General features: G+C 40.8%; 1 protein-coding gene across 1 annotated transcript in view; it reads left to right on the forward strand.

The window, feature by feature from the left end:
• The window catches only part of LOC145409310 (aldehyde dehydrogenase, dimeric NADP-preferring-like), a gene marked incomplete at its 5' end in the record, with an annotated part of 131,970 nt that overhangs the window by 75,780 nt on the left and 30,135 nt on the right, over positions 1–26,055 (forward strand). Inside the window, 2 exons of the mRNA XM_080279784.1 lie at positions 417–614; positions 6,507–6,622. Of these exons, the coding sequence (XP_080135910.1) occupies positions 417–614; positions 6,507–6,622 (314 nt within the window). The remainder of the gene's footprint in view (positions 1–416; positions 615–6,506; positions 6,623–26,055) is intronic.

The raw sequence follows: 26,055 nt of genomic DNA on the forward strand, positions 1-26,055 counted from the left end.
AAGTGTAACCGGCCCGCGCAAGCCAACTGGGTGCAAGCATACTTTATAGTATGCAACACTGGTTCAACCACAGCACCCCTTGTGTCCGCCAATGCAGTACGTGGCCTGAAAAACGCTCCCAAAGTTTATTACCCTGGCGGGGCACGAACCCTCGTTCTTCAGTGTACAAAAACACACTCTACCACTGTACCTCCTCTCTCTCTCTCTCTCTCTCTCTCTCTCTCTCTCTATATATATATATATATATATATATATATATATATATATATATATATATATACACAGTATATAGATACGCTCCCCAACAACCATCGACATGTTCAAAAAAAAGAAAAAGTGATACACGTAAAGGTGTGGTATGCAGGAGTGCCGGGCCTCAGGTAACAAACTGCCCTATCACAAACCCACTTTCTCAGCCGTCTGGTGAGCTACCTGGATAGTGGTCGGGTGGTGGTGGGTGGAGGACACGACAAGGCGGACCGCTGGGTGGAACCGACAGTGCTGGTGGATGTGAAGGAGGACAGTAAGGTGATGCAGGAGGAAATATTCGGACCCATCCTGCCCATCATCAATGTTGACAACCATGTACAAGCCATCGACTTCATTAGAAAGGGGTATGGAGTGAACCTACGTATCTATCTATTTGTGTGTGCATGATGTTGGGGTGATTCGTAAGAGATGTGCCGTAAAGCCTGTCCGTCCATTTAGTTTATATAATATATGAGCGCTGTTAAGATGACTCATAAGATTTATGCAGAGAATGCAAAGCATTATATATATTGTTCCCTAATGACATGACTGGTATAAGAGGTAGAATGAGGCCTATATTTTCATCTGTCGAACTTTATTTCTATGTCTAGACTATTCTTTAGACTATCAAGATAATTCGTAAGAGAGACGGAGTAAAGTCAGTTTATTTGTCTGTACTGTGCTGCATGTTGTTGATATACTTTTTAAGAGGCATGGAGTGAAGTCTCCCAATCCATCTGTGTATATAAACAGTGGAGTCTGTACAATTCCTTCGCAGAACGTATACAGTGAAGCTGTAGCACCAGTCGAGCAGGGCAGTACTCCCAAGTCGGATGGAAAGCTGATGACAGGGAGAGCTGGAGCTCCCGTTTCATCAGCACTCGGGACTAGTTCCTGACCATCCCCCTTTGCTGAACTTTTTCAGTGTCCCAGTAACACAGAGAGTAGGCCAGCATGCTCTCCAATACAAGCTTCTCTAACTATTAACACCAAACTACATGCACAATACACACTACACTTCGTTTTCCAAAACTCAAAAATAAATTATGGCGTCTGAACACCTAGCCTCGGAGTCCCCAGGGGTAGGGACCATAAATGCTTCCACCTTCCGCCCCTCTCACGGTGACGACCCGAGCTGCCTGGAACTACTGTCTGACTCACTTCTTCATTTCTGCAACATTCGCGGCCTTTCCTCTAACTTTCGCTCTGTTAAACACCACCTCTAATCCTCCAAACCTCACCTTCTTTTCCTAACTGACACTCAGCTGTCTGAGGCAACTGACAGCAAACCTTTTTCTATATCCTCCTGCTCTCTCTATACTCATTTCAAAGCCAAAGGTAGCTGTTGTGTATATGTATGCAACGACTTATTTTGCTCTCTTGTTCCTGAACTCGATTCTTCTGAATTCTCTACAGTCTGGCGTCGGGTTCCTTCTCATTCTCTGACTAAATATATCTGTGCCGTTTACTTATCCCCTGATTCTACTGACTATAAAAAAATTTTCAACTACCTTGCTTCTATGATGGAACATTCTATCCATTTCTCCTTTCTCTGAAATCTCCATTCTAGGAGATTTCAATGTTCACCACAACCTTTGGCTCTCCTCTCCTTTCACTGATCCACCTGGTGAACAAGCCTACATCTTTTCTATTCTTAATGACCTAGAGCAGCTTGTATAGCACCCTACCAGTATCCCAGACTGCCTTGGAGAGAGCTCCAACATACTTGACCTCCTCCGTACAACTAATCCTCCTGCTTACACTGTTAATCTTTTCTCTCCGTTGGGCTCCTCCGATCACAACCTTATCACCTTAACCTGTCCTATCGTTCCCGTAAGGCCTGTGGACCCTCCAAAGCAACGTCGTCTGTGGCACTTTGGAGCCGTGGACTGGGAGGCCCTCAGGCAGTACTTCTTTGATTTTCCCTGGAATGATTATTGCTTCCATGGCCGGGAGCCATCCAAGTGTGCCTTGCGCATTATGGAGGGTAGTCTCTTAGGCATGGAAGCATACATTCCTTTCTCATATCCGTTGACTAATGCGAGAAAGCCTTGGTTTAATCACGCTTGTTCTAATGCTGTCCGGAACAAGGAGAGGGCCTATAAAAGGTACCGGAGTCAACCCACCCCTGAATCACATCTTTTTCACATTTCTGCCCAGAATCGTGCTAACACTCTTCTTCGCACTGTTAAAAATAATTTCATCTGTACTAAATGCTCTCAACTCCCCAACTCGAATTCTTTCCACTCATTCTGGCACCTTGCCAAAAACCTTTCTAACAACTTTATCTCATCATCCATCACTCCTCTTTTCTGCTCTGATGGTTCTGTAGCTATTTCTTCTACTGATAAAGCAGATCATTTCGCTCAGACTTTCTCCTCCAGTTCCACCTTAGACGATTCTGGTGCTGTTCCTCCATCATTTCTCCCCTCTGACTTCCTCATGGCTTACTTTAAAATTTCTTCAGCTGATGTATTTTCTCCCGTCTCTGGCCTCAATACTAACAAGGCATACGGGCCTGATGGAGTCCCTCCTGTTGTTCTCAAGAACTGTGCTTCTGTGCTTACACCCCGCGTAGGTAAACTCTTTCGCCTTTGTCTATCAACTTGTACCTTTCCTTCTTGCTGGAAGTTTGCTCTCATTCAGTCAGTCCCAAAGAAAGGTGACCATTCCCAACCCTCTAACTATCGTCCAATTGCTTTAACATCCTGTATCTCAAAAGTTTTCGAGTTAATTCTTAATAGAAAAATCTTAAAGCATCTTTCCTATCACAAACTTCTTTCTGATCGTCAGTATGGGTTCCGTCAGGGATGCTCCACTGGCAATCTTCTCACCTACCTTTCAGAATCCTGGTCATCCTTCTTTCGGAACTTCAGCGAAAGCTTTGCCATTGCACTTGACATCTCAAAGGCTTTCGATCGAGTCAGGCATAAGTCTTTAATTTCCAAACTGCCCTTTTACGGTTTCTATCCTTCTATCTGTGCCTTCATCTATAGCTTCCTTTCTAGTCGTTCTATAGCTGCTGTTGTAGACGGCCGTTGTTCTTCTCCTAGATCTATCATCAGTGGTGTTCCTCAGGGCTTTGGCCTATCACCCACTCTCTTCGTTTTATTCATCAATGACCTTCTAAGCTGTACATCTAACCCCATCCACTCGTACGCTGATGACTCCAACCTTCACCTTTCTATTCGGTTCCCTCAACGTCCATCTCAGGAGTTACTTCAACAAAAAAGGGATGAGGCTATGGCACACCTAATGTCTGACTTGGCTCTTATTTCCGACCGGGGTAAAAATACTCTTGTAGTTTTTAATGCATCAAAGACTCAGTTTTTACACCTATCAACCCAACAAAATCTTCCACAGATGTACCCACTAATGTTTAATAATATTCAGTTTATTCCTGCATCATCCTTGAATATGCTTGGGGTTTCATTCACTCGGAACTTACTGTATCTTGGAAAGATCATATTACATCTCTTGTAAAATCTGCTTTTAAGAGATTAGGTGTGCTAAGCCGTCTCCGTTCCTTCTCTACCCTTGCACAATTGTCGACTTTGTACACGGGTTTTATCCGCCCCTGTGGGGAGTACAACTGTCATGTGTGGGGAAGCTCCCCACATACCGTTCTTCTCAACAGGGTGGAGTCAATGGCTTTTCGTCTCATTAACTCTTCTACTCTTACTGGCTCCCTTCAACCGCTGTTTCTTCGCCGCACTGTTGCATTTTTATCTCTTTTCTATCACTGCTTCAATGGTCACTGCTCCTCTGAACTGTGCTTGCATTCCTCCACCTGTATGACGGGCGCGTAGCACCCGTCTAGTAGCAAACTCTCATTCTTTTTCTGTCCAACTCTCTAATGCAAGAGTTAACCGTTACTCCCAGTCCTTCATTTATGCAACAGGTTAACTCTGGAACTGTCTCGCTCTGTCTGTATTTCCTGCTAGCTATGATCTCCAGTTTTTCAAACGTTGTATATCCAGGCATCTCGAAATGATCGGATCTTGAATTTGGCGCAGTCTTGTATTTTGTTTTTCTCTTGGAGGGAACGGTTATTCCGGGCTCGTGACCTTTGGTTCCTTATATATATATATATATATATATATATATATATATATATCAAATGCCAGGACCAACTGCCTAGCCCCGGGCTCCTACGCTCCTCATGGGGCAACGTAGGATTAGATGATGATGATATATATATATATATATATATATATATATATATATATATATATATATATATATATATATATATATATATATACAGCATAGGTAAAAAGTATACTGTATTGTACAGTGAAGTCTGTCTGTCTTTCTGTGTACAGGCTAAGATGATGATTCGTAAGAGATATGCGGTGGACCCTGTGTATTTATGTCTATATGTCTGTTTTTATATATACTGTACAGGTTACTGATTAGTCGCATGATGTCTGAAGTGAGGCTTATAAATCTCTGTCTGTCGATATGTAGTTGCTGTTGGGATCATTCATGAGAGGTAGAAAATGAAGCTTGTCTGTCTGTCTATATGTACAGGCCGTAGAAATGATTCGTAAGTGGTGTGGGTGAGGCTTAGCTATGTCAGTCTATCTAAATGTCTCTGATTATGTATACTACATGTTATTAAAAGGATTTATGTGAGATAAGGAGTCTTTCTATCTGTGGACAGTCATGATAGGGCATTGTACGCTTCGTAGCAGCTTTTCCATAGCCTTGTATATTGTATATTACACCTAAGCATTCTGTTGTATTTTGTTTATATCGCTTTATTATCGACCTGGATCATAACATACAGGAGGATACTGAAGGGTTATCTGCAAAATTATTATTATTATTTTTTTTTATGTGTCCGACTCTGGGCATAGGCTTCACAGCCTGCTGCCAAGGCCCAGCAGTCCTACATACCATACACCTCTACATTTGCTAAGAAAGGGATGTTAAAAATTCTCCAGCACCACGTAGAATATTTCCCTACATCTCTGCATGTCTGTGTTTCGGATTATCTTTCTTTGAGAACTGTACTGTGGATTGAAGATGAGTGTTGTTTCTGTCTATATATTTCTTTTATCTGCGAGAGTGTAAGCTACATGGGGCACGGATGAGGGTAGTGGTAGAAATGCTGTTCCGAGACAAGTTAGTAAAGAGGAAATACACACAACAGTAAATTACATATCTTGAAAACTACAGAGGTATATAACATGTAAGACAGTGCCTGGGACATGGGATGGTCTTTTACATCTGAAATGATCTAGACTACATAACCTATCATTCGTCAATATGGTATTAGCTAATACAGTACAGTCTTCTGCGGCACCCACAACTGCGGCCAAATACGCTGTGTGTCTGTCTATAACCGACTCACTGAGATAGTGAACCGTTTTGAAGGATGGGGTTCAGTCCTCGGGGGGGGGGGGGGCTGAAGGGTGAAGTGTACATACATACATATTTACATAAGCACACACATAGAGAAACACACAGTACAAGAACACTAATCGACCGTGCACCCACATCGTGCCAAAACTGCCGCAAATGTGACAGAGGAGCAGGATAGGGAGATGGGATGTGAGCTGTGCCGAGACCTCCTGTGAACCAGAAGGATGTCGTTTAATTGATTAACCAGCAAATATTTGTCATTCCCTTTTGAATAGTGCAGGAATGGGTGCGACTGTCAGAGGTGTCCTTTGTCTTTTTCAATGGGCATAGCTAACTAGCTAAATACATAGATAGATACATAAATAGCCTACATACATAAACAGACAGACAGACAGACAGGTAGAAAGATCATTATCTTTGCCAGGTGAAGAATTCGCCCCACACATTGAAATTGTGTTTATTGTGGAGATACAGTAATTTTAGTCTGACTTGTACTTTCTTAAGGTATGAATGAAGAATATCCAAATCGGGACGAAATTGTTGTATCTTTACAATAAACAGTTTCAGCAAGAGCATTCTGAGAGTGCATACTGCCACAATGGAAGACCATTTCTCATTTACCTGTGACCTTTAATATTTTCCGGCCAAAATTTAATAATTGCTACTTTTATGATCCTTAATCATTGTCCCAATATAGTGCAGTTCTATCTGATAGTCTTTCCATGCTGTTGCTAACAGTTATATATACAATCAGACTAAGTCACACTCTTAAACTCGTTAGCGGAAGTAATAAATACGTTGATTTCTCCATTTGAATAATTTAGAACAATTAAATTAATACAGTTACTGTTGTTACCGCTTCCATTACGATTACCATCCGTCTTCAGAGAGAAGCCACTGGCCGTGTATGTGTTCAGCATGGATAAGGAAGTACAGCAGGTGTTCTTGCGTCAGGTGCAGTGTGGGGGCGTGTGCATCAACGACACAATCTTCCATATTACCAGTAAGTTGTGGCCCGAGATTCACTGTTGGCCTCATACACATTTATTCAGCCTAAAGAAGTGTTTCATTGATACTCAAAGACTTGCAAACAGTTTCTTTGGTCACTTTGATATGGTGATGTCGTATTCATTTTATTCTTGCTGTTTGCCAGAAACGTTTATCCACCTTGGTAATGACCTCTGATACTAAAGGAGTGAGGAGCAGTCTTCATTTTTCCATTTTGTACTGTGACCTTTTACTTAGTTTATTCTTGCCACCATCAGACGATTTTACAGTTTTATTCACCTCTCGAAATTGTCTTATACTGAGGTAGTAAGGAAGTCTCCATTTATACATATATATATATATATATATATATATATATATATATATATATATATATATATATATATATATATATATATATATGTATATATATATATATATATATACAGTATATATATGTATCGGCAAATCAGAGACCAGGATATTAAACAAACTGAAATTTATAAAGATCTACACATACAGTGTAAGAAGCCTCATATAAGATTACAAACTTTATACCATAATCACTGAATTAGAAAACATTAGTTTGGATATTGTACTTCTGAGTGAGATGCACAGAAAAGAAGTAAAACTACATTCTGCTCCAAGACACCAACCACCTATATTACTACAGAGGAAGGCAAAACGAAAGAGCGATGTAAGATTTCTAATGAACAAAAATCTTGAAGAGAACATTATTAATTTCAGCAGTGTATATGACAATAACATGGACCGTAATTAGACTCGGCTTGAGATACAACCTGAAAGAGTAATACACGTATATGCACTGACTTCTCAAAGCTCAGATGAAGAAACAGAAACATTCTATGACGACATCTCCCAGATTATGGAAGAAGAAAAGAAGGATATACTATACTCATCGGAAACATCAATGCAAAAATTGGCCAAAAAAAAAAAAAAAAAATGGAGAAGCATGTATGGGGAAATTCGGAATGGGAGAAGGGAATGACAGAGGTGAAATGATAGTAAATTTTGCTGAATGTATAACACATATATAATAAATACATTCTTTCACAGAACAGGGAGAAAATGGGCCTCGAGAAGTCCAGATGGAGAAACAAAGAATGATATCGATTTCAGCGTAGTAGATAATAATAAAACGATCATAAATGTCGGTTATCAACAAAGTCAATATAGGAAGTGACCATAGGATGGTGGGTTGCACAGCCAGATTCTACTTTAGAAATGAAAGAAAGAGTCTGATTAAAAATAAAAAGATATGCCCAATAGAAGTAAACGAATAAAACAAAAAATGCCTTTCAGTTAGAAATAACGAACAGATTTCTGGCTCTAAGTTATCCTGAGTTTGACACTGACAAGTTGAATGACCAATTAACAAAAGTACTGACTCTGAGAGTATCAGCGAAGGTTGTAGGGAATGGTAATACAGCCAGTGTCAACAAGTATTCAAAAATGACCCTAGAGCCCATGAAAACAAGAAAGGAGATGAAAGTGAAAAGAAAGTAAGATGAAATGGAATAGCTGAATTAAAGAAGCTTACCAACAAGGGACAGAGGGGGGGAGGGGGGAAGAAACGTGGATCAGATCAAAGAAACCATCATAAATGGAAATAAAGTCTGAAACAGGTCCGAAATAAAATGGCTCTAGGAAGGCAACAAAGTATATCACTGATAGACAAAAACGGTGAAGTCATTTAATTCAGAGATAAGATGGCGAAGAGAGTTGAAGAATTTTACAAAGATCTGTGTACATCAGTGATAATAGTACCAATAACTAACTTTTCAGTTGACACAGTTGAAATGCCCGAGGTATCACCAGACGAAGTAAACATTTCTCTTTGAAAAAGCATGAAAATAGGAAAGGCCCCATGTTGAAACAGTAGCAGATTTACCGTCGGATGCAGGAATAGATGTACAAACAGGTTCTCTCACTTAATTACTCAGTGTATAAAGAAGAAGAAGAAAACTCCTAAAACATGATGTAATGCAATAGTTATTTTGCCTTACAAGAAACACGACCCAAAATATCGTAGTAACCATCGACCCAATAGCTTATTATCAGTTATTTACAAACTCTTCACAAAAGTCTTTACAAAGAGAACAACAACAAATCTGGAAGAAAACCAACCTCTTGAGCTGGTGGGATTCCGAAGCGGGGTATTCGACTACTGATTATCTACACACAGTGAATCAGCTAACTGAGAAAACTACAGTATAATAAACCACTGTGCTTAGGTTTTGTTGAATACGAAGTCTTTCGACTCAGTGGAGCACATAATATGTATAATTTCATTGTGGGAACAAGGAATTAATGAGAACATTGTAAAACTCTTCGAAAATATACAGTATATAAAGAAGGAACTGCTACAGTTAAATTACATAAGGACTCAGAAAAAAAAAATGACTGAGAAGGAAGTGCGTCAGGAAGATACAATTCCACCAAAATTATTCACAGCATGCCTAGAAAGTATTTCAAGAAAGCCAGATTGGGAAAACAAAGGAGTAAATATAGATGGAGAAAACCTAAACCATTTAAGATCTGCAGATGAGGTTGTCCTAATCCCAGCAACATCAGAGAGACTGCAAGAAATGTTAAATAATCTATATAGAGAAGGTCTCAAAACGAAGCCAAAGTTGAACCAGAGTAAAATTAATGTTTAATCTAAATTCATCAAAGAGCGTCATCAGAATAAGTGAAGAAATTTTTGAACAAGTCGAGAACAATTACTCGGGGCAAATACTAACACTAACAAAAGACCATGATAGCGAAATAAAAAGATGTATTACAATAGGATGGAATGCTTTTGGTAAACATAGATACATCATGAAAAGTTGTTTGCCAATACGTGTGTGAAAAGTTGTTTGCCAATACGTGTGAAACGAAAAGTGTGTAACGAATGTATAATCCCAGCAATCAAACGGTTCTGAGGCCTGGAAACTGACGAAGTTGATGGAAAATCAACTAATCCGCTCTCAAAGAGCAATGGAGAGGTCTGTGTTGGGAATATCTTTGACAGACAGGAACAGATCAACTTGGGTGAGAGAGCAGACTAAAGTCAAAGACATTATAGAAGTTATAAGTGAACAGAAATGGAGGTGGGCAGGTCATGCGACAAGCATAAGGGACAACCAATGGAGCAAGAGGCTGATTGATTGGACTCCAAGAGATTGTAATAGTAGTGGAAAAAGGCCAGATAGGAGGTGGAGAAATTAAATTGCGAAGTTTGCAGGTATATATATATATATTTGTGATATTATATATATATATATATATATATATATATATATATATATATGTATATATATATATATATATATATATATATATATATATATATATATATATATATATATATATATATATTTGTGATTAGATAGATAGATAGATAGATATTTAATATTTAATACGTACTAGGACTGTATACATGCTATGGCTGTCTCATGCTGGACTAGTGTATTGGTATTAGTAGAGTTATTTTTACATGTCGGCGGGTCTTCTGGGAGATCAGTAAAGTCTCATTTTTTGACATTCAAATCCTTAAACTGTTCCCTGTCCCGGCGGGGATTTGAACCTGGGTCCGATAGACTGCAAGCCACCTTTCTACCGAGTTACCTTGGAATGGAGCATTAGAATTGGAGGACTTTCATATAAATTGTATGAATCTGTTCACCTTGATTAAATCTCTCTCAAAGTAACAAGAGTAGTCTGTATGTGGGAATTAAAAACTAATCAGCACTTCTATCTATCAATCTATTGCCAGACGCCTCAATCCCGTTTGGGGTGGCCACAAACAAATCGCCTCCAAGTCGCCCTGTCCCCCGCCATTTCACTGCCCTGCTCCCAACTCACACACCCCTCTCTCATATACCTCTCCACCCCATCCCTCCATCTCATCCTCGGCCTCCCCCTTCCTCTTCCCCCCTCCACCTCACTCACATACACTCTCTTCGTCAGTCTTTCACCCTCCATCCTCTCCACATGGCCAAACCACCTCAGTGTGTTCCTCATAACGCTTCCTATCACATCCACATCAACACCACAACGCTCCTTTATATCCTCATTCGTCAGCCTGTCTCTCCATGTGACTCCACAGGCTCCTCTTAAATAACTCATTTCCACTGCTCTCACTCTTGACTTGTGTCCTTCCAACAACGTCCAAGCTTCACTTCCGCACGTTAGAGTTGGTATCACAATACTGTCATGTAGTAACTTTTTCACCTCCATGCTCACTTCCCTGTTTCTTATCACTGCTTTCAAAGAACCAGCAACCTCTCTTCCCTGCTGTACCCTTTCAAGCACTTCACCCTCCAAACATCCATCCTTTACTCATCACACTACCCAAGTACTTAAACGTACTCACATTTTCCAATTCCTCACCATCCAACCTCGCTGTCCATTCACTGACTTCACCTCTCTCAAAGACCATCACTTTACTCTTCCCTACATTCACCTTTAGATTCCGTTTCTTACACACTCTGCCAAACTCATCCACCAAGCCTTGCAGCTCCCCTTCGTCTTCACTCAACAACACAGTATCATCTGCAAACAACAGTACATGGAGTTTCCAAACACTATCCTCTCTCACCAGGGCCACTCCAACATCCACTACCCTACCTTGTACCTCTTTTATTACCCCATCCATGTACAGATTGAACAACCATGGAGACATGACACATCCCTGTTTCAACCCAACTTTCAAAGAGAAAAAATCACTTAGTTCACCATCCACACGCACTGCAGCCTTCGCACCATCGTACATACTCTTCACAGCATTCAACAACTTCCCATCTACTCCACATATTCTTAACACTTTCCACAATCTTTCTCTATCCACCCTGTCATATGCTTTCTCCAAATCCATGAAAGCCGCATACAACTTCTTTCCCTTCTCTAGAAACTTTTCCACTAAAGATCTAAGAATGAATATCTGATCTACACAACCTCTTCCCTTCCTAAAGCCTCCCTGTTCTTCTCCAACTAATTTCTCTGTTCTTTCTCTAACTCTGTCAATAAGTATCCTACCATACACTTTTCCTATTATACTAAGAAGACAAATGCCCCTATGATTACCAAACACTTCTTTTTCCCCTTTTCCTTTGTACAAGGGAATAATTATACCTGACTTCCAATCCTCCGGGACTCTACCTTCCTCCCAGGCCAATCTGCACATCTTCCACATCCATTCTACTACTATCTCTTCCCCATGCTTCAGCATTTCACCACACATTCCATCAATTCCTGGGGCTTTCCCCGATTTAACTTTCTTCATTGCTTCCACAACTTCTATCCTACTGATTTCTTCCTGTCTTCTCACCTCCCTCCTTCTCCCAGCCATTCCCCAGCCACTTATACTCGCATTACTTCCATCCTCTGTGTTCAACAATTCCTTAAAGTGTTTTCTCCATCTGCTCACTTTTTTTTCCCTTCTCCACTAGTAATCTACCATTTTTATCTTTCACTCCCCTGCTAACTTCACTTCCACCCTGTCTTACTCTTTTCACCTCTTTCCAGAACATTTTCTTACAGTCCCTCCACTTTACACTCAAATTCCTTCCAAATTCCTCATCCACTCTCTTCTTACTCTCTCTTACTAATCTTTTCACCTCTCTCTTTCTTTCTACATATAACTCTCTCTTCCGCTTCTCAACTTCTTCCACGCACCTATTTCTCATCCATTCATTGTTTGCTTTCTTCTTTTGTGCCACTTATTGAAATTAATTCTTCAGCACTTATTGAAATTAGTTCGTTAACTCTTTTACAACCATTACCTTTTTATATTTACATGTATATATTTTACTGTGCTCCTCCCTGTGGTGGGGGGAACACAATTTAGCCGCACAATGGGGTGGTACTACCACTCTGCGGCCAGGATGTGTTAGAAAGAATTCTGCCATCGTATTCCCTGCGTGGCGTGTCGTAAAAGGCAACTAAGAAGGGGGGGGGGTGAGGCAACTAGGGACCCACTCCTCTGTTTTTTTAGTTCCAACAATGAGACAGGGAGGGATGGGGGATTGAGTTATCCCCGTACCCTAAAGACTGAGTCTATGAATGTGCGTGGATGTAGTACGATTGATGCTAAAAGGGAGGAGATTGGGAGAATGTTTGTGAGAAGAAAGTGAAACAAAGATGAAAGGGAAGGGTGATTCTAAGTTTGGAAGTGTAAATGGAAGATTGTCAGGTGTCGATAGAGGAAGGGCAAGAGAAGGTGTGGCCTTGTTAATGAGTCCAGAAATGCAGCAGTGTGTGATTGAATGGAAGGAGGGGTCATCGAGACTGATGTGGGTGAAAGCGAAATTTAAACGTGAGCTGTGGGTATTTGTGAGTGCATATGGGCCTGGTAGCGAAAGGGATGCAGAAGAGAGAGAGTCTTTCTGGAATATGTTGATGAGTGACTGTAGAGTTTTGGAGCGAATGTGAATGTGGTAATGATGGGAGATCTGAATGCTAGAGTCGGAATTGTAACAGTTGAAGGTGTAGTTGGCATGCATGGTGTGCCTGAAAGAAATGAAAATTGGGAACAAATGATAGGGATGTCTGTTGAGCGTGGGATGGTGATTGGAAATACCTTGTTTGAGAAGAAAGATATAAGTATGCATATGTGAGACAGGAGGGTGTAAGGGTTGTTGAAAGAGCATTGGTGGACTATTTGGTTGTGTCCAGGAATGTAATAGGAAGACTGTTGGATGTGAGAGTTTTGAGAGGGGAGGGTGAAGGTATGTCTGACCACTACCTGGTGGAGGGAAAGTTGAGAGTAAGAAAGAGATGGGTGAGAGCTAGGAGAGTTAGGTGTGGCAGGGAGATTTTGAAAGCGGATGAGTTGGATAAAAGAGAGAAAATGATAGAGTATCAGGAGAAGTTGAAAGACGAGTGGAACGCAGTGAAAGATCAGGAATATGGCAGTGTGGAGGAGAAATGGCAGTTTTTTAAGAGTGCTGTGGTGGGGTATGCGGAAGAGGTATGTGGTGTGAGATGAGTGGGTTGTGGTGTAAGAAAGGAAAGTGAATGGTTGTGCAAAGAAGTAAGTATGGCTGTGGTTGAGAAGAGACGTGCATATGAAGTGTGGCTGCAGAAGAAGGTTGAGGTGTCATATGAGAGGTATAAGGAAAAGAGGAATAGGGCGAGAAGGGCTGTGCGTGATGCTAAAGTGGCAGCAAATGAGAGGTGAGGTAGGCGTTTGAGTGCGAATTTTCAACAGAAAAAGAAAATGTTTTGGAAGGAGGTGAAAAGGTGCAAAAGGGAGAGTCTGGGAAGGAAAAGCGAGTAAAAGAAGAGGAAGGAAGGATGTTAACTGAGATGGATGTAGTAAGGAAGAGATGGATGGAGTATTTTGAATGACTGTTAAATGTAGAGGAGGAAAGTGAGGCTGAGATTGTGGCAGATGGAAGGGTGCAAGGAATAAATGTGTTGAAAGAGTTGAATGATTCGTTGATCACAATGGAGGAAGTGCTGGAGGCAGTTAAGGAGATGAAAACAGGGAAAGCTGCAGGTATGGGTGCATGTGCTGTGGAATGCCTGAAAGGTGGTGGAGCTGCTATTGCTGAGTGGTTAGTAAGATTGAAGAATGTGTGTTTTGTGAGAAGTATGATACCAGTTGACTGGGCAAGTGCTTGTGTGGTCTCACTGTATAAAGGTAAGGGTGATAAGTATGAATGCACTAGCTTTAGGGGTATAAGTCTGTTGAGTGTTGTAGGTAAGGTGTATGGTAGAGTGTTAATTAAGAGAGTTAGGCAGAGTACAGAGGAAGTGATTGGTGATGAGCAGTGTGGTTTTAGGAGAGGGAGGGCATCCGTGGATCAGGTGTTTACTGTGAGACAGGTGTGTGAAATGTATTAGTGAAAGGTATGGATGTGTTCTGGGAGTTCATGGATTTAGAGAAAGCGTATTATAGATTTGATAGGGAAGCTTTGTGGTTGTTTTAAGCTTGTATGGACTTGATGGTAGGTTGCTAAAATGAATGAATAGTTTTTATGTCAATAGTAGAGCGTGTGTAAGATTGGGAAATACTGTGAGTGATTGATTTCCCATGAGCGTGGGGCTGTGGCAGGGATGAGTGATGTCGCCTTGGTTGTTTAATATTTATATGGATGGCGTTGTAAGGGAGGTGAATGCAAAAGTGTTAAGTGGAGGTCTGAGGCTGGTGAATGTTGATGGTAAAGAGTGGAGTCTGAAGCAGCTGCTGTTTGCGGATGATACTGCACCTGTGGCTGATTCAGAGGACAGACTGAGACAGTTGGTAGAGGAGTTTGGAAGGGTGTGTGAAAGGGGGAAATTGAGTAAATGAGAATAAGAGTAAAGTGATAAAGTGTATGATGTTGGTAGATGGTAGGAGGATGAATATAGTTTTGAAGGGTGAGTTGCTTGAGGAGGTAGAGTGTTTTAAGTATTTAGGGTTACGTATTGCTGTGGATGGAAGAATAGATGCAGAAGTGAAGTTTAGAATAAATGAAGTAGGAAAGGTGCTGGGAGGAATGAAAAAAATGTTTAGATGTCGTTCACTTAGAATGGATGTAAAAAGAAGGCTGTATGAGGGTGTTGTGGTACCGACTGCATTATATGGGGCTGAAACATGGAATATGGGTGTAGCAGAGAGGAAAAGTTTGAATGTAATGCAGATGAGGTGTCTGAGAAGTATGTGTGGAGTGACGGGTATGGATCGAGTGAGACATGAAGAAGTGTGAAGGAGAACTAGAGTTGTGCGGGAGATGGCTGATCAAGTTGACCAGAGGGTGTTGCGATTGTTTGGTTATATGGAGAGGATGGATGATGAGCAATTGGTGAAAAAGATAACTGGATCTGATGTGAGAGGTGTAAGGCTGAGAGGAAGACCTCAAATTGGATGGATGGACAGTGTGAAGAGAGTGCTGGATGCGAGAAGGATGTCTGTTGAGCATGGAAGAGTGGCTGTGCATGATAGAAATGACTGGAGAGAAATTGTGAACGAATAAATGATGACACAGCCCTGAGGGGATATTCTCCCACATTTGGTCTGATCAACTGATCAGGTCAGATGCGGGTAAGAAGATGGGTCCATTATGATGTGGCAGGGGTAAACCAGCTCTGCTGTCAGGCCTGGTGCGGATGTCGGTGATTGCATTGCGCAGTTGACCTTCGTGCGATGTGGTGCGGTGAGGATCTGTCCCTTCTCCCCTTGGGGCTAAGATGCGAATGAATGTCTTTGTGTGGATGAGTAAATTAGGAGTGTGTCGTCCTGTCTCGGCTACCTCCCTTCTCTCGGGGAAGCAGCCTAGGTATATACTGTAGATAGAATCCTGTTAAGCAATATGGTATAATTTTCGGCATCCTGCCCTATATCGTTGTGCGAAATTCAGAGTGTTCTAACTTAATTGTTCTTACCTAATTGTATCTTACAGGAATGAGTCAAGCTTGTACTGTCCCGTGTATTAAACCATTCTTATCACACATATCCTTAAATTTTTGAATAGTTTTGGCACACACTATTTCATTCGGTACTGCATTCCACAGATCAATTGACCTATTTGGGAATCTGAATTTCCTTATGTCTTTAACATCTCTCTTTTTATGTAATTTTTTGCAGTGTCCTCTTGCTGATGCATCCCCATAGGTTATGTAATCATTTATGTCTATTTTCTCCCTCCCTGACATGCACATATATAGCATAATCATGTCTCCTCTTTTCCTTTTCTCCTGTAGTGTTGATAGGTTCGGTTTTTCTAGTCTTTCTTCGTAGCTTAGATCCCTTAAGCTTGGTACCTATCTTGTAGCTGCCCTTTGTACTTGTTCAGTCTTATCTGTGTGTGTGTGTGTGTGTGTGTGTGTGTGTGTGTGTGTGTGTGTGTGTGTGTGTGTGTGTGTTTAGATAAGGATTCCAGACTACTGATGCATACTCCAGGGTTGGTCTGATGAATGATGTTATTATCTTTCTCAGCATGTCTCCATTACCTCTGGCAAGGAGGTTATGTTTTCATCCCTGTCCGTCTGTTTGTTGGTTGGTTGGTTTGTGAGCAAGATTTCACAACTACTGGAAGGATTTCCACGAAACTTAGTAGAAGAATGGGCCTTGGACCAGAATAGACTCCATTAAATTTTAGTGCGGATGCGGTTAAACGTGCGGATGCGGTTAAACGTGCGGATGCGGTTAAAGGTGCTGATCCAGGATAATTTTTTCACTTTAACATTGCGAAATAGGGCGTTTTTAGACATTTTCGTAAATTTTCCAGTGAATATTCCATGGATCTTGAAAAATATCAGGCATATTTAGGATGTTGGTATCTACGAATGTATACAGTTTGGCACGGGTGATACAAGTTATAGGGTTATGAGTGTGATATTGGATTAGACTTAATTGAATTAAAAAGAACTGCATGTTGGGCCTTGGCGGAGGTATGCGCTCTACTGAGTACCAGTCTGGTTTATATATGTGAATGCTATTCTCATATTAGCAAGAGGTATATACATGTTACGTACCTTCTCACTGATGTGGTTAGCCAGAGATAGTCTGTTATTGATAATCACTCCTATAACCTTCTCCCTTTCTGATATGTGTAGAGTTGATCTTCCCAACTTATGATCCCAATCTGGTCTTTTCAGTGGCATACCTGAGGGGGGGCGGGGGGGCTGTCTGAAACTGCCCCCCGGGCCCCCAATGGGGGGGGCCCCCAAAAGCCTTAAAAATTCATAAACTTTTTTTTATTAATATTTAAAAATAGATATATTTATCATCCCGACAGTCCCGTCTGAGATATTAGATAAGTTTTGAGAATGAGGGGGCTGGGTTCTTTGTGAGGCCCCCCTCCAGGAACGGGGCCCAACAAAGAACCTAGCCCCCCGGGCCCCCAAATCTCTAGGCACGCCCCTGGGACTTTTCTCACATTTACCAAACATAATTACTTGACACTTGTCCATATTAAATTCCATTTGCCATTTGTTGCTCCTTCATGAAGCTTATTAAATTCTTCTTGTAGCTTATTGCAAGAATCTGTGTTAGTAATTTTCCTTTGTATTTTTGCATCATCCGCAAACATATTTAGATAGCTTCCATTTCCAGTGTTACTGTCTGTGTCGTTTATATATACTAAATATATAACTAGTGCCACTACTGAGCCCTGTGAAACTCCACTAGCCGCTTCCCTCCGTGATGAGTAATGTCCCCTTAGTACTGTTCCCATTTCCCTTTCCTGAGAAAATCCTACATCCAACAGTATAGGATGCCTTGGATACCTTCTTGATGGTACAGTTTCCATAAAAGTCTTTGGTTCAGTACTCTGTCAAGTGCTTTCTTGAATTCTAAATAGATGCTGTCCACCCATCCATCTCTTTCTGTAATGTTTGTGTAACAATCATGGTAGCTTAGTAGATTAGTAACACATGATTTTCCCTCTCTGAAACCGAACTGCCTTTCTGTTATCTTACTGTGTTCTTTTAGATGGTTTACCCAAACTTTTCTTATTAGCTTTCCTAGTATCTTTCAACACTGGTCAGTGATACTGGTCGGTAGTTGAGTGGATTCTGTCTATTCCCTTTCTTGAATATGGGAACGATGTTTGCTTTCTTCCAAATAGCAGGTAGTTTACCTTGATCTAAGGATTCCTTGAATATTAAATACCATAGTCTTCTTGACTCTTCTGCACATTCATGTAACACCCAAACGATATGCTTTTCATCTGTCTAATTTACTTAACTCTTGCTGTACTTCTTTTTCTGATATTTGTATGTTTGGTAATACATGTGGACATGCATGTTCCATATCATCTCTTTCAAAATTATTTTCTTTTGTAAAAACTTATTGGAAGTTTTTATTTAGTGCTTCACAAATATCTTTCTCTTGTGTATAGATGATCCTCTCGTCCGTAATGGACTGTATTTTATCTTTAACTTTGGTTTTGCTTCGGATGTAGCTGTAAAATAGCTTAGGTTGGTCACTACTTTTATTTATAATGTCTTCCTCAAAGTTTCTTATAGCCTCCCTCCTTATCTTTTTATAATCATTTCTTGCCTGTTTATAGTTATATGCCCTCTCACTATTGTGTCTTCTGTAACTATTCCACAGCAAGTCTCTTTTTTCTTCTTATTTTTTACATTCTGTATGAAACCATTTCATTAGTTTCATCTCTATTTATTTATTTGTGCTGAGGGATGTAATTTTTGACTCCTATTTCATAAAAATCACCCAATTTTCTATATATAATATGTAAATCTTGTCCTCTAAGCTCCTTTTCCCAATCTGTTTCTAAGAAGTACATCTTCAGGTCATGATAGTTGCCCTTTTTGTAGTTTAGGTTCTTTTTGTAACCCATTACTGGTAATCATATGGAATCCTGCAGTTGCAATTTAATACTGCATGGTCGCTTTTGCCAGATGGAGGGTGATACATTATATTGTCATTCTCATTTTCTTGCCTAGTAAATACAAGATCTAGCACTGATGGATCATCATGTCCTCTTATTCTGGTGTTTTCCTTTATATGCTGTGTCAGGAAAAACTCTTGCACAAGCTTTCTTGGCTTCTTACATCTTGAGTATTCCAATTTATATTTGTACTGAAATCTCCATTTAACATAATTCTTTCAGGTTTCTCTGCCATTCTATGTAGTAATGGTCTTAAACTCTGAATTGTACTTTCTGCCAGGTTTTTATATTCGCCTCTTTCCCAAGTGTTTGTTTTGGGTGGCATGTATTATATAAATTTGCCACAATTTCCCTTCAGATGTGTTACTCTCCAGTGCAATCAGTTCTGCTTGTGAGGATATATCTATTTTTATTTCTTTGATTTGTAGATTTTTCTTTACAATTTCTCCTTTTTCTTAAATTTGTCTCCTCTCCATATATTGCATTTCTTTAATTTTAGGGTATTGTTTGATATTTTTGGGATTAATTTTGTTTCAGTTAGGCAAATAATATGTGGTTCCTATTCTTGGTATAGTCTTCTATCTCTATTAATTTAGACACCATTCCATTTGCATTTGAGTACATCAACTAAATCATCTTGTTGACATACTTACCATAACTTGAGTCTTCTACTTTCCTCCTCCTTATTCACTGTTGGTTACGTACCACTTTCGTGTCTGCAATCCATTTACTTTGTTAAAAAAAAAAAAAAAAATTCTCTTCCTCTGATCTTCCCTTGTTCTTTGTTTTTGCCTCCTCCCTCTTCTTTTTTTAGTATTCCCAGTTCCTTTTGAGTTAGGCATCTTTTTATCCATACTTTTAAAATTCCTTTTTTCCCATGAGTTTGTTTCCATTTTGTAGTATTTACTCCACAGTGTTCCCACTCTGGAAGGTTACTTTCAGAGGCCTTGACTTATTCCTCTCATAATTACCTAGCCTTTTGTGTTCCTTTGTGTCTTATCACAGACTTCCTCTGATACTTCCTTCAGTTTGATCATTATATTTGCCATATCGTTTATATCTCTCAAAATTTTGTTTTTTATTTCTTCATCCATACCAGTGATTGCTATAGATTTGTTGATATATGCTGAATCTTTGACCAATTTTGGTTGTTTTTTATTATTTCTTTCTCTTCCTTTCTAATGCTTTTTTCCTCGATTCCTGTTTTTGTCTTTCTTTACTTTCACCATTTCAGCATATGTATTTCCACAACATCTTTGTAACTTTCCAGACTGTGTGTGTGTGTGTGTGTGTGTGTGTGTGTGTGTGTGTGTGTGTGTGTGTGTGTGTGTGTGTGTGTGTGTGTGCGCGCACGCTTAATATTCTTCTAGGCAGTTTTGGTGGATTTGAATGAAGCTTACCAGGTGAGTTCATCGGAGTACTAGGGAGGTCTTCAGCTAAATACTAGTTTCCAGCTACGATTTTCAGGGGGGCCAGTCCCCCTCACCAAATTACAAAATTTCAGGAATATCCAAAGGGGAGCAGATACGGCTTTATCTTGGTACTCGTACATGTGGTACATTGGACTCTCATCCGTAATCCGATATCTGGGGGTCCTGAACCCCCAAAGTGTCTTTGGAAAGTCAGCCCCCTTCCCAAAAATAAAAATTATCAGAAATATGGGAACGTAAGTACATAAATATCAATGAAGTCTGCAGATATATCGCGGGACTGGGCATGCAGCTTCCATGTTTTTTCTCGAATGCACAGGAAGAAACTACACGTCTATTTTATTTTTAATTTTCTTTAATACGAGGGAAGACTCTTTGAACCTAATCCCCCCGTTTCCTTGCTCGTTGTTGTCGTGGGGGGGGGCTTCGGAGACATCGACTGGGATGATGTGTGGGGGAGCCATAACAGGGTACCTTAATAAATTCCATAATGTGTGGAAGTTTGGTTGCTAGGTGGATGCTGCACTTGCGTCTCCACTCTGCCCTCTCCCCTCTCCTTAAGTCTCTGTCACTGTCTCTACTAATTTTGTGAGGCTCTTCTCTTCTACTATTACTTCTTCCTTCCTTTTCTCTTGTCCTCTCTATTCTATCTTTGGCTTTAAATAGACTGGATTTTCCACATTCATCAAATTCTCATCACTGACTTAAGATGCAACAAGAAGGATTAGGGTGTGCCTGTGGGCTATTGGTCTAGCTATTTGTAGGGATCATGGTGGTTTGGCACCAACCCAGTGTGTAGACCTCTACCAAGGTGGACCTCTGTAAAGACAGAACTGCTATTGTGCTGTAGCTTTTGGATCCACGGGTGCTGTTGCGTAATGGTAGGACTCTCGGCCAATAGCCAGTAGCCCATCATTGTGGTGGGAGACTTTATTCTCCCACGTGGTGTTGCTATCCCTTCTTGGGTAGGGTTAGGAGTCCATGCTTGGTGCTTGGTCTCTACTGGGGTCATTGGTCGAGCCTCTGGACTCCGGGTTCTGCTCAAACAATTTTTTCTTTTCAGCAGTCATATTGAGCCTTTTGCTTCCCATGAAAAACTATGGAAATTATTTCAGGTTCTCCCTCACCCGGTTCTGCTGAAATTTTAACCCTGATGGCGACCCTGGCTTCTCTTCCTGATACTTCTCTGGCTCTTTCCACTGTTTCTCTACCTGTTTCATCCTGCTTTACCTAGGCCATCTCCTGCCTCACAGTCTCTTCCTTGTACAACTCTATCTACCTGTCTACCTATTCATCTTCTGTAGTAACTTTTAAACCTCATCTGCCTTTGCCCCCTCGTACATCTACCCGTCCTGTTTCTTCGGCTTCCTCATCCCGTCCTCATGCTGCTTCCCGACACACTAACCCTGTCTTGACCACCTCTCATTTTGGACCCCAGACCTGGTTTTAGTATTTTAACATCAGTTCTTAAGCAGATGACCTCTTGCTTCACCTCTGTTATGACAGGTAGGCACAGATATTACATTCGCTGTATGACCCAGTGGCTTTCGTCTCCACAAAGTACAAAATGCAGCTCAGGCTGAAAAAGTCGCTTCATTAGTTGACCCATCAGGCAGTCCGCTCTCTCTCCAGATGTACAATGAATTCAGCAACAGGCACTGTCTGTTTCCTCTCTTTCTTGTCTTTTGGAAAATAGAAACTTCATTTACTGCTCAGAAGATATCAGACCCATCCACTCTGAACAAAATCACTAGATCCTTTCAGCTCAGTGTTACACAGTCCCTCCCCGAGAACGCTGACAACAACCAGCCAACATCGTCAAAATAATATTTAATCTCGAGAACTTCCCTCCTCCGTTATTATCGGAGGCACAGTCCTCTTTGTTAAAGAATACATTCCTTTCCCTCGTCAATACAATTTCTGCTGGCGTTTTGGGCCTTTGGCCATCCAGCAAAGTACTGCCGGTCACAGGCTGTTTTCCCCAGCTGTTTGCAAGCTGGACACTTTGTCCACATGTGTATCGACCTTCCAGTACTGCCCGAACTGTGTGTCGGGGGGGGGGGGGGTCATACAGCCTCCTACAGAAAATGCCCAGCTAATATTTTTGAAGCCGAAGTGTCCCATATCTGACGGAAAACAGGGCTTACCCTTCGAGAAACCCGTCAACAAGCACGTCGCTTGGGACTCTCCCTTGGCATCTCCTATGCATACGTGGCCCAACTCGCTCCTGTATCGCAGGTTTGCAGCTCGTCCAGTGTCTCTACTTCTGTACTTCTCTCAAATTCTTTTGCTACTCTTGCCTCTCTTCCCGATTCCTCTTCCTCCTTTCCCTGTGTTGTTAGTTCTGCTCCCCCCACTCCATCTCCTTCCCGTTCTTCTCCTCCCTTACCTTCTTCTCCCCGAGCTAACAAAACGCACCATTGTATCCTCTCCATCTCATATTCCTGGTCTCTCTCTCCATTCCTCCACTGCTCAGCCTATCCAGTGTTCCCCCTTCTCCAGACAATAACGCCATAATGCTATGTAACCAGCTCGAACTTAACCTTTGTCCTTTCCCATGGAAGCAGAATCCCTGCAAAGATCATCAGTTACCTTCACCGTACCTCTTCCTTGCCTACTCATGTCACAGCAGAAATACATTGCCCCCCTTCCACACTCCCTTATATTCCAATTCCTCCTATCTCTCCCGAACCTTCCCCTTCCAGTCCTACTTCTGCACCTCCTCTTCCCCTCTCTTCTGTTTGCCACTCTTCTATTCAGCCACCCACCCACCCCTCCTCTACGATCACCACACCCTCCCTATCTTTTCCGATCTCTTTTACCTATGTCTTCTGGATACTCTTTCCCTCAACACCGTAAACAATATCTGCGCTCCTTTCACACTTTTTTTTTTTAATAGAATGGAGGAAGGAAAAACAAAGGGGAAAAAAAATAACTCCATGTGCCTAAAGGCATCCTCCATTCATAAAATATTTATAACAACTGGATTTGAATTGAAGTGGATTAAATGTTAGTGGGAAGCAACTCCCAGGAAGTGAATTCCAGAGAGTAGTAGTTCTGGGGATAAATGAATTTTGATAAGCAGAGGTTCTGCATTGCGGGGGAGAGTGTTTGAATTCATGGACGCTCCCAGCTGCCCGAGTATTTCGGGAGAAAATGTGACGCGGAGGAACAATTTAAGCCGGTTCGTCAGAACGCTTATGGTAAAAATATCTGTAAAATAATGCTAAAGAAGCAACATGTCTACTCACTAATAATGGAGGAAGGTCTTGCGTGATGGCAGGACTATTGATTATTCTAATGGCTTTATTTTGAATTTTGTCCAACTGCCTCAGTGCAACCGCTCCACATCCACTCCACAGTGGTGAACAGTATTCGATCTGAGAACGCACATGACTTTTGTATATTGTGGCCATCTGCTCGTCAGTGAAGAACTCACGAACTCTGTACATAAGTCCCAATTTTTGGGAAGCATTTTTAGCCAGGGGTTTAACATAAGCTGTCCAGCTTAGGTTGGGGTTTAGAGTAACACCTAGGATATCAATTGTAGTGGACATGGGAATACTGACATCATTTAAAATTATGTAAGAGTCTGAGGGATTCTTTCTGTTGAAGAAATCAATGTATTTAGTTTTCTGAGCATTAAATGAGATCAGATTTTTTTGTCCCCATTGATTAATTTTAGAAAGGTCCTGGTTCAGAGAAATTGCAGGGTTTATTTGGGAATTTATAATATCAAATTGTGTAAAGGAGGTACTAAATGTGAAAGAACTATGAAGGGTCGAGTCATCAGCATAAGAGTGTACTGGGTTGTGCGTGACAGATAGGAGGTCATTTATATGAATGAGAAAGAGGGTTGGGGCCAAAACTGATCCCTGAGGTACGCCAGCATTTATGGAATGAAACTGAGAATAAATACGATCTACCATGACCAGTATATTTCTGTTATGATAGTAAGAAGAATTAAGAAGAACCAGTGATGCAAGGCCATTGTGTGACATCTTAGACAATAAGGCCCGGTGCCATACTCTGTCAAATGCTTTTGATATATCTAGTGCTGTTGTGTGTGTTTCACCATGTTGGTCTATTGTTTTGTTAATCTGATGGGTAAGAAGGCAAAGAATATCTACAGTTGAACGTTCTTGTCTAAATCCATACTGCCGATCACTGATTAATTTAGTGATTTCTAGATGCTTGATTATGTGTTTGGTAATTAGTGTCTCAGAAACTTTACCAAGAATGAAAGTTATTGTAATTGGTCTATAGTTTGATGGATCAGAAGTTGCCCCCTTTTTAGGAACAGGATGGATATTTGTCTCTATCCAAGAGGCTGGAAAACTTGAGGTACGGATGCATAAGCGGAAAAATTTTGCGAATACAGGAGCCAACACTGAGGAGCAATTTTTAAGAACTATTGAAGGAATTTCATCTGTACCAGTGGCTTTGTCTGCTGAGAGATTCTGTAATACAGCTTGTACGTATCTTGTGTGAATCATGAAAGGTGGTATTTGAGGGGAATCAAAATCAAGTACAGGAATATTGTAATTTTCTGTATTTAGGGTTGAGTTTGTTGAAAAAATGTCAACAAGAAGTTTGGCTTTTCCACGTGTGTCACTTACTAGATTTCCATTGGGGGACTGTAACGGTGGAATGGAAGAGGTGGTAGTGAAGTTAGTTTTGAATGAATTAAGGGTTGACCAGAATATTTTGTTATCATTTGGGTTGTTTAGTAGTTTGTTAGCCTGGCTATGCAGAAAGTTTGATTTAGAAAGATTGATAATAGTTTTGTCATGGTTTCTGATATTTCTATAATAGGTAAAGGCTTCTTTGGTTTTGGTCCTTGTATAAGTGTTATAGGCTATTGTTTTATGTTCTGTTACTCTAGCACAATTGTGGTCAAACCATTTAGGAGAATTACATCTTTTTCTGTAATTATGATGGGGAATGAATGTTTCCATGCCGACTTGAATGAAATCCTGTATGTGGCCCAATGTGAAATTTACAGCTTGGGAGAAAAAGGAGCGTCCAAGGAACATCCATGAAAAATTTATGGAGTTCCTCCCAGTCTGCCCTTTCGTAGTGCAGTTTTGTCACCACGACCTGTTCAGAGAAGGAGGGTGTGGTAGGTGTTAAACTGCTGGCTTGAAACAGACAATGATCCGAGGATCCGAGGGGGACTTCACTTCATCACTATAATATCTGAATTGGTTGTTAGAAACAAGTCCAATAGGTGGGGATTTTGATCGGGGTTGTCTGTTACACGGATGGGTTGACTGACTAACTGGGTGAGATTAAAATATGAGTCTCCAAATAGCTCACATTCAAGACCAGAGTCATCAGTTCTGGCTGAATAAGTGAGCCATTCAACATAATGGATATTAAAATCACCCAGAATAGTAATTTCTGATGCAGTATTAATGTTGAGGACACTTAGTTGTGAAGACAGAGAGTCAAATAAACTCGGCTCTGAAGGGGCACTAGGGGAACGATGACCACAACAGAAATACTTAATTTTACCAAAAGAATTTAACTTGTATATGGAATAGTCGAAATAAGGACAATTAAATTTAGTAATCTCCTCCATGGCAATTTCTGATTTAGCAAGGCAACATACGTCTCCTTTGGGTCTGAAATTTTGAATCATGATATAACCAGGAAAATTAAATCTAGCT

This window comes from Coenobita brevimanus, chromosome 80, assembly GCF_032717465.1.
Source record: "Coenobita brevimanus isolate Jiangsu-jjx chromosome 80, ASM3271746v2, whole genome shotgun sequence".
Classification (NCBI taxonomy): domain Eukaryota; kingdom Metazoa; phylum Arthropoda; class Malacostraca; order Decapoda; family Coenobitidae; genus Coenobita; species Coenobita brevimanus.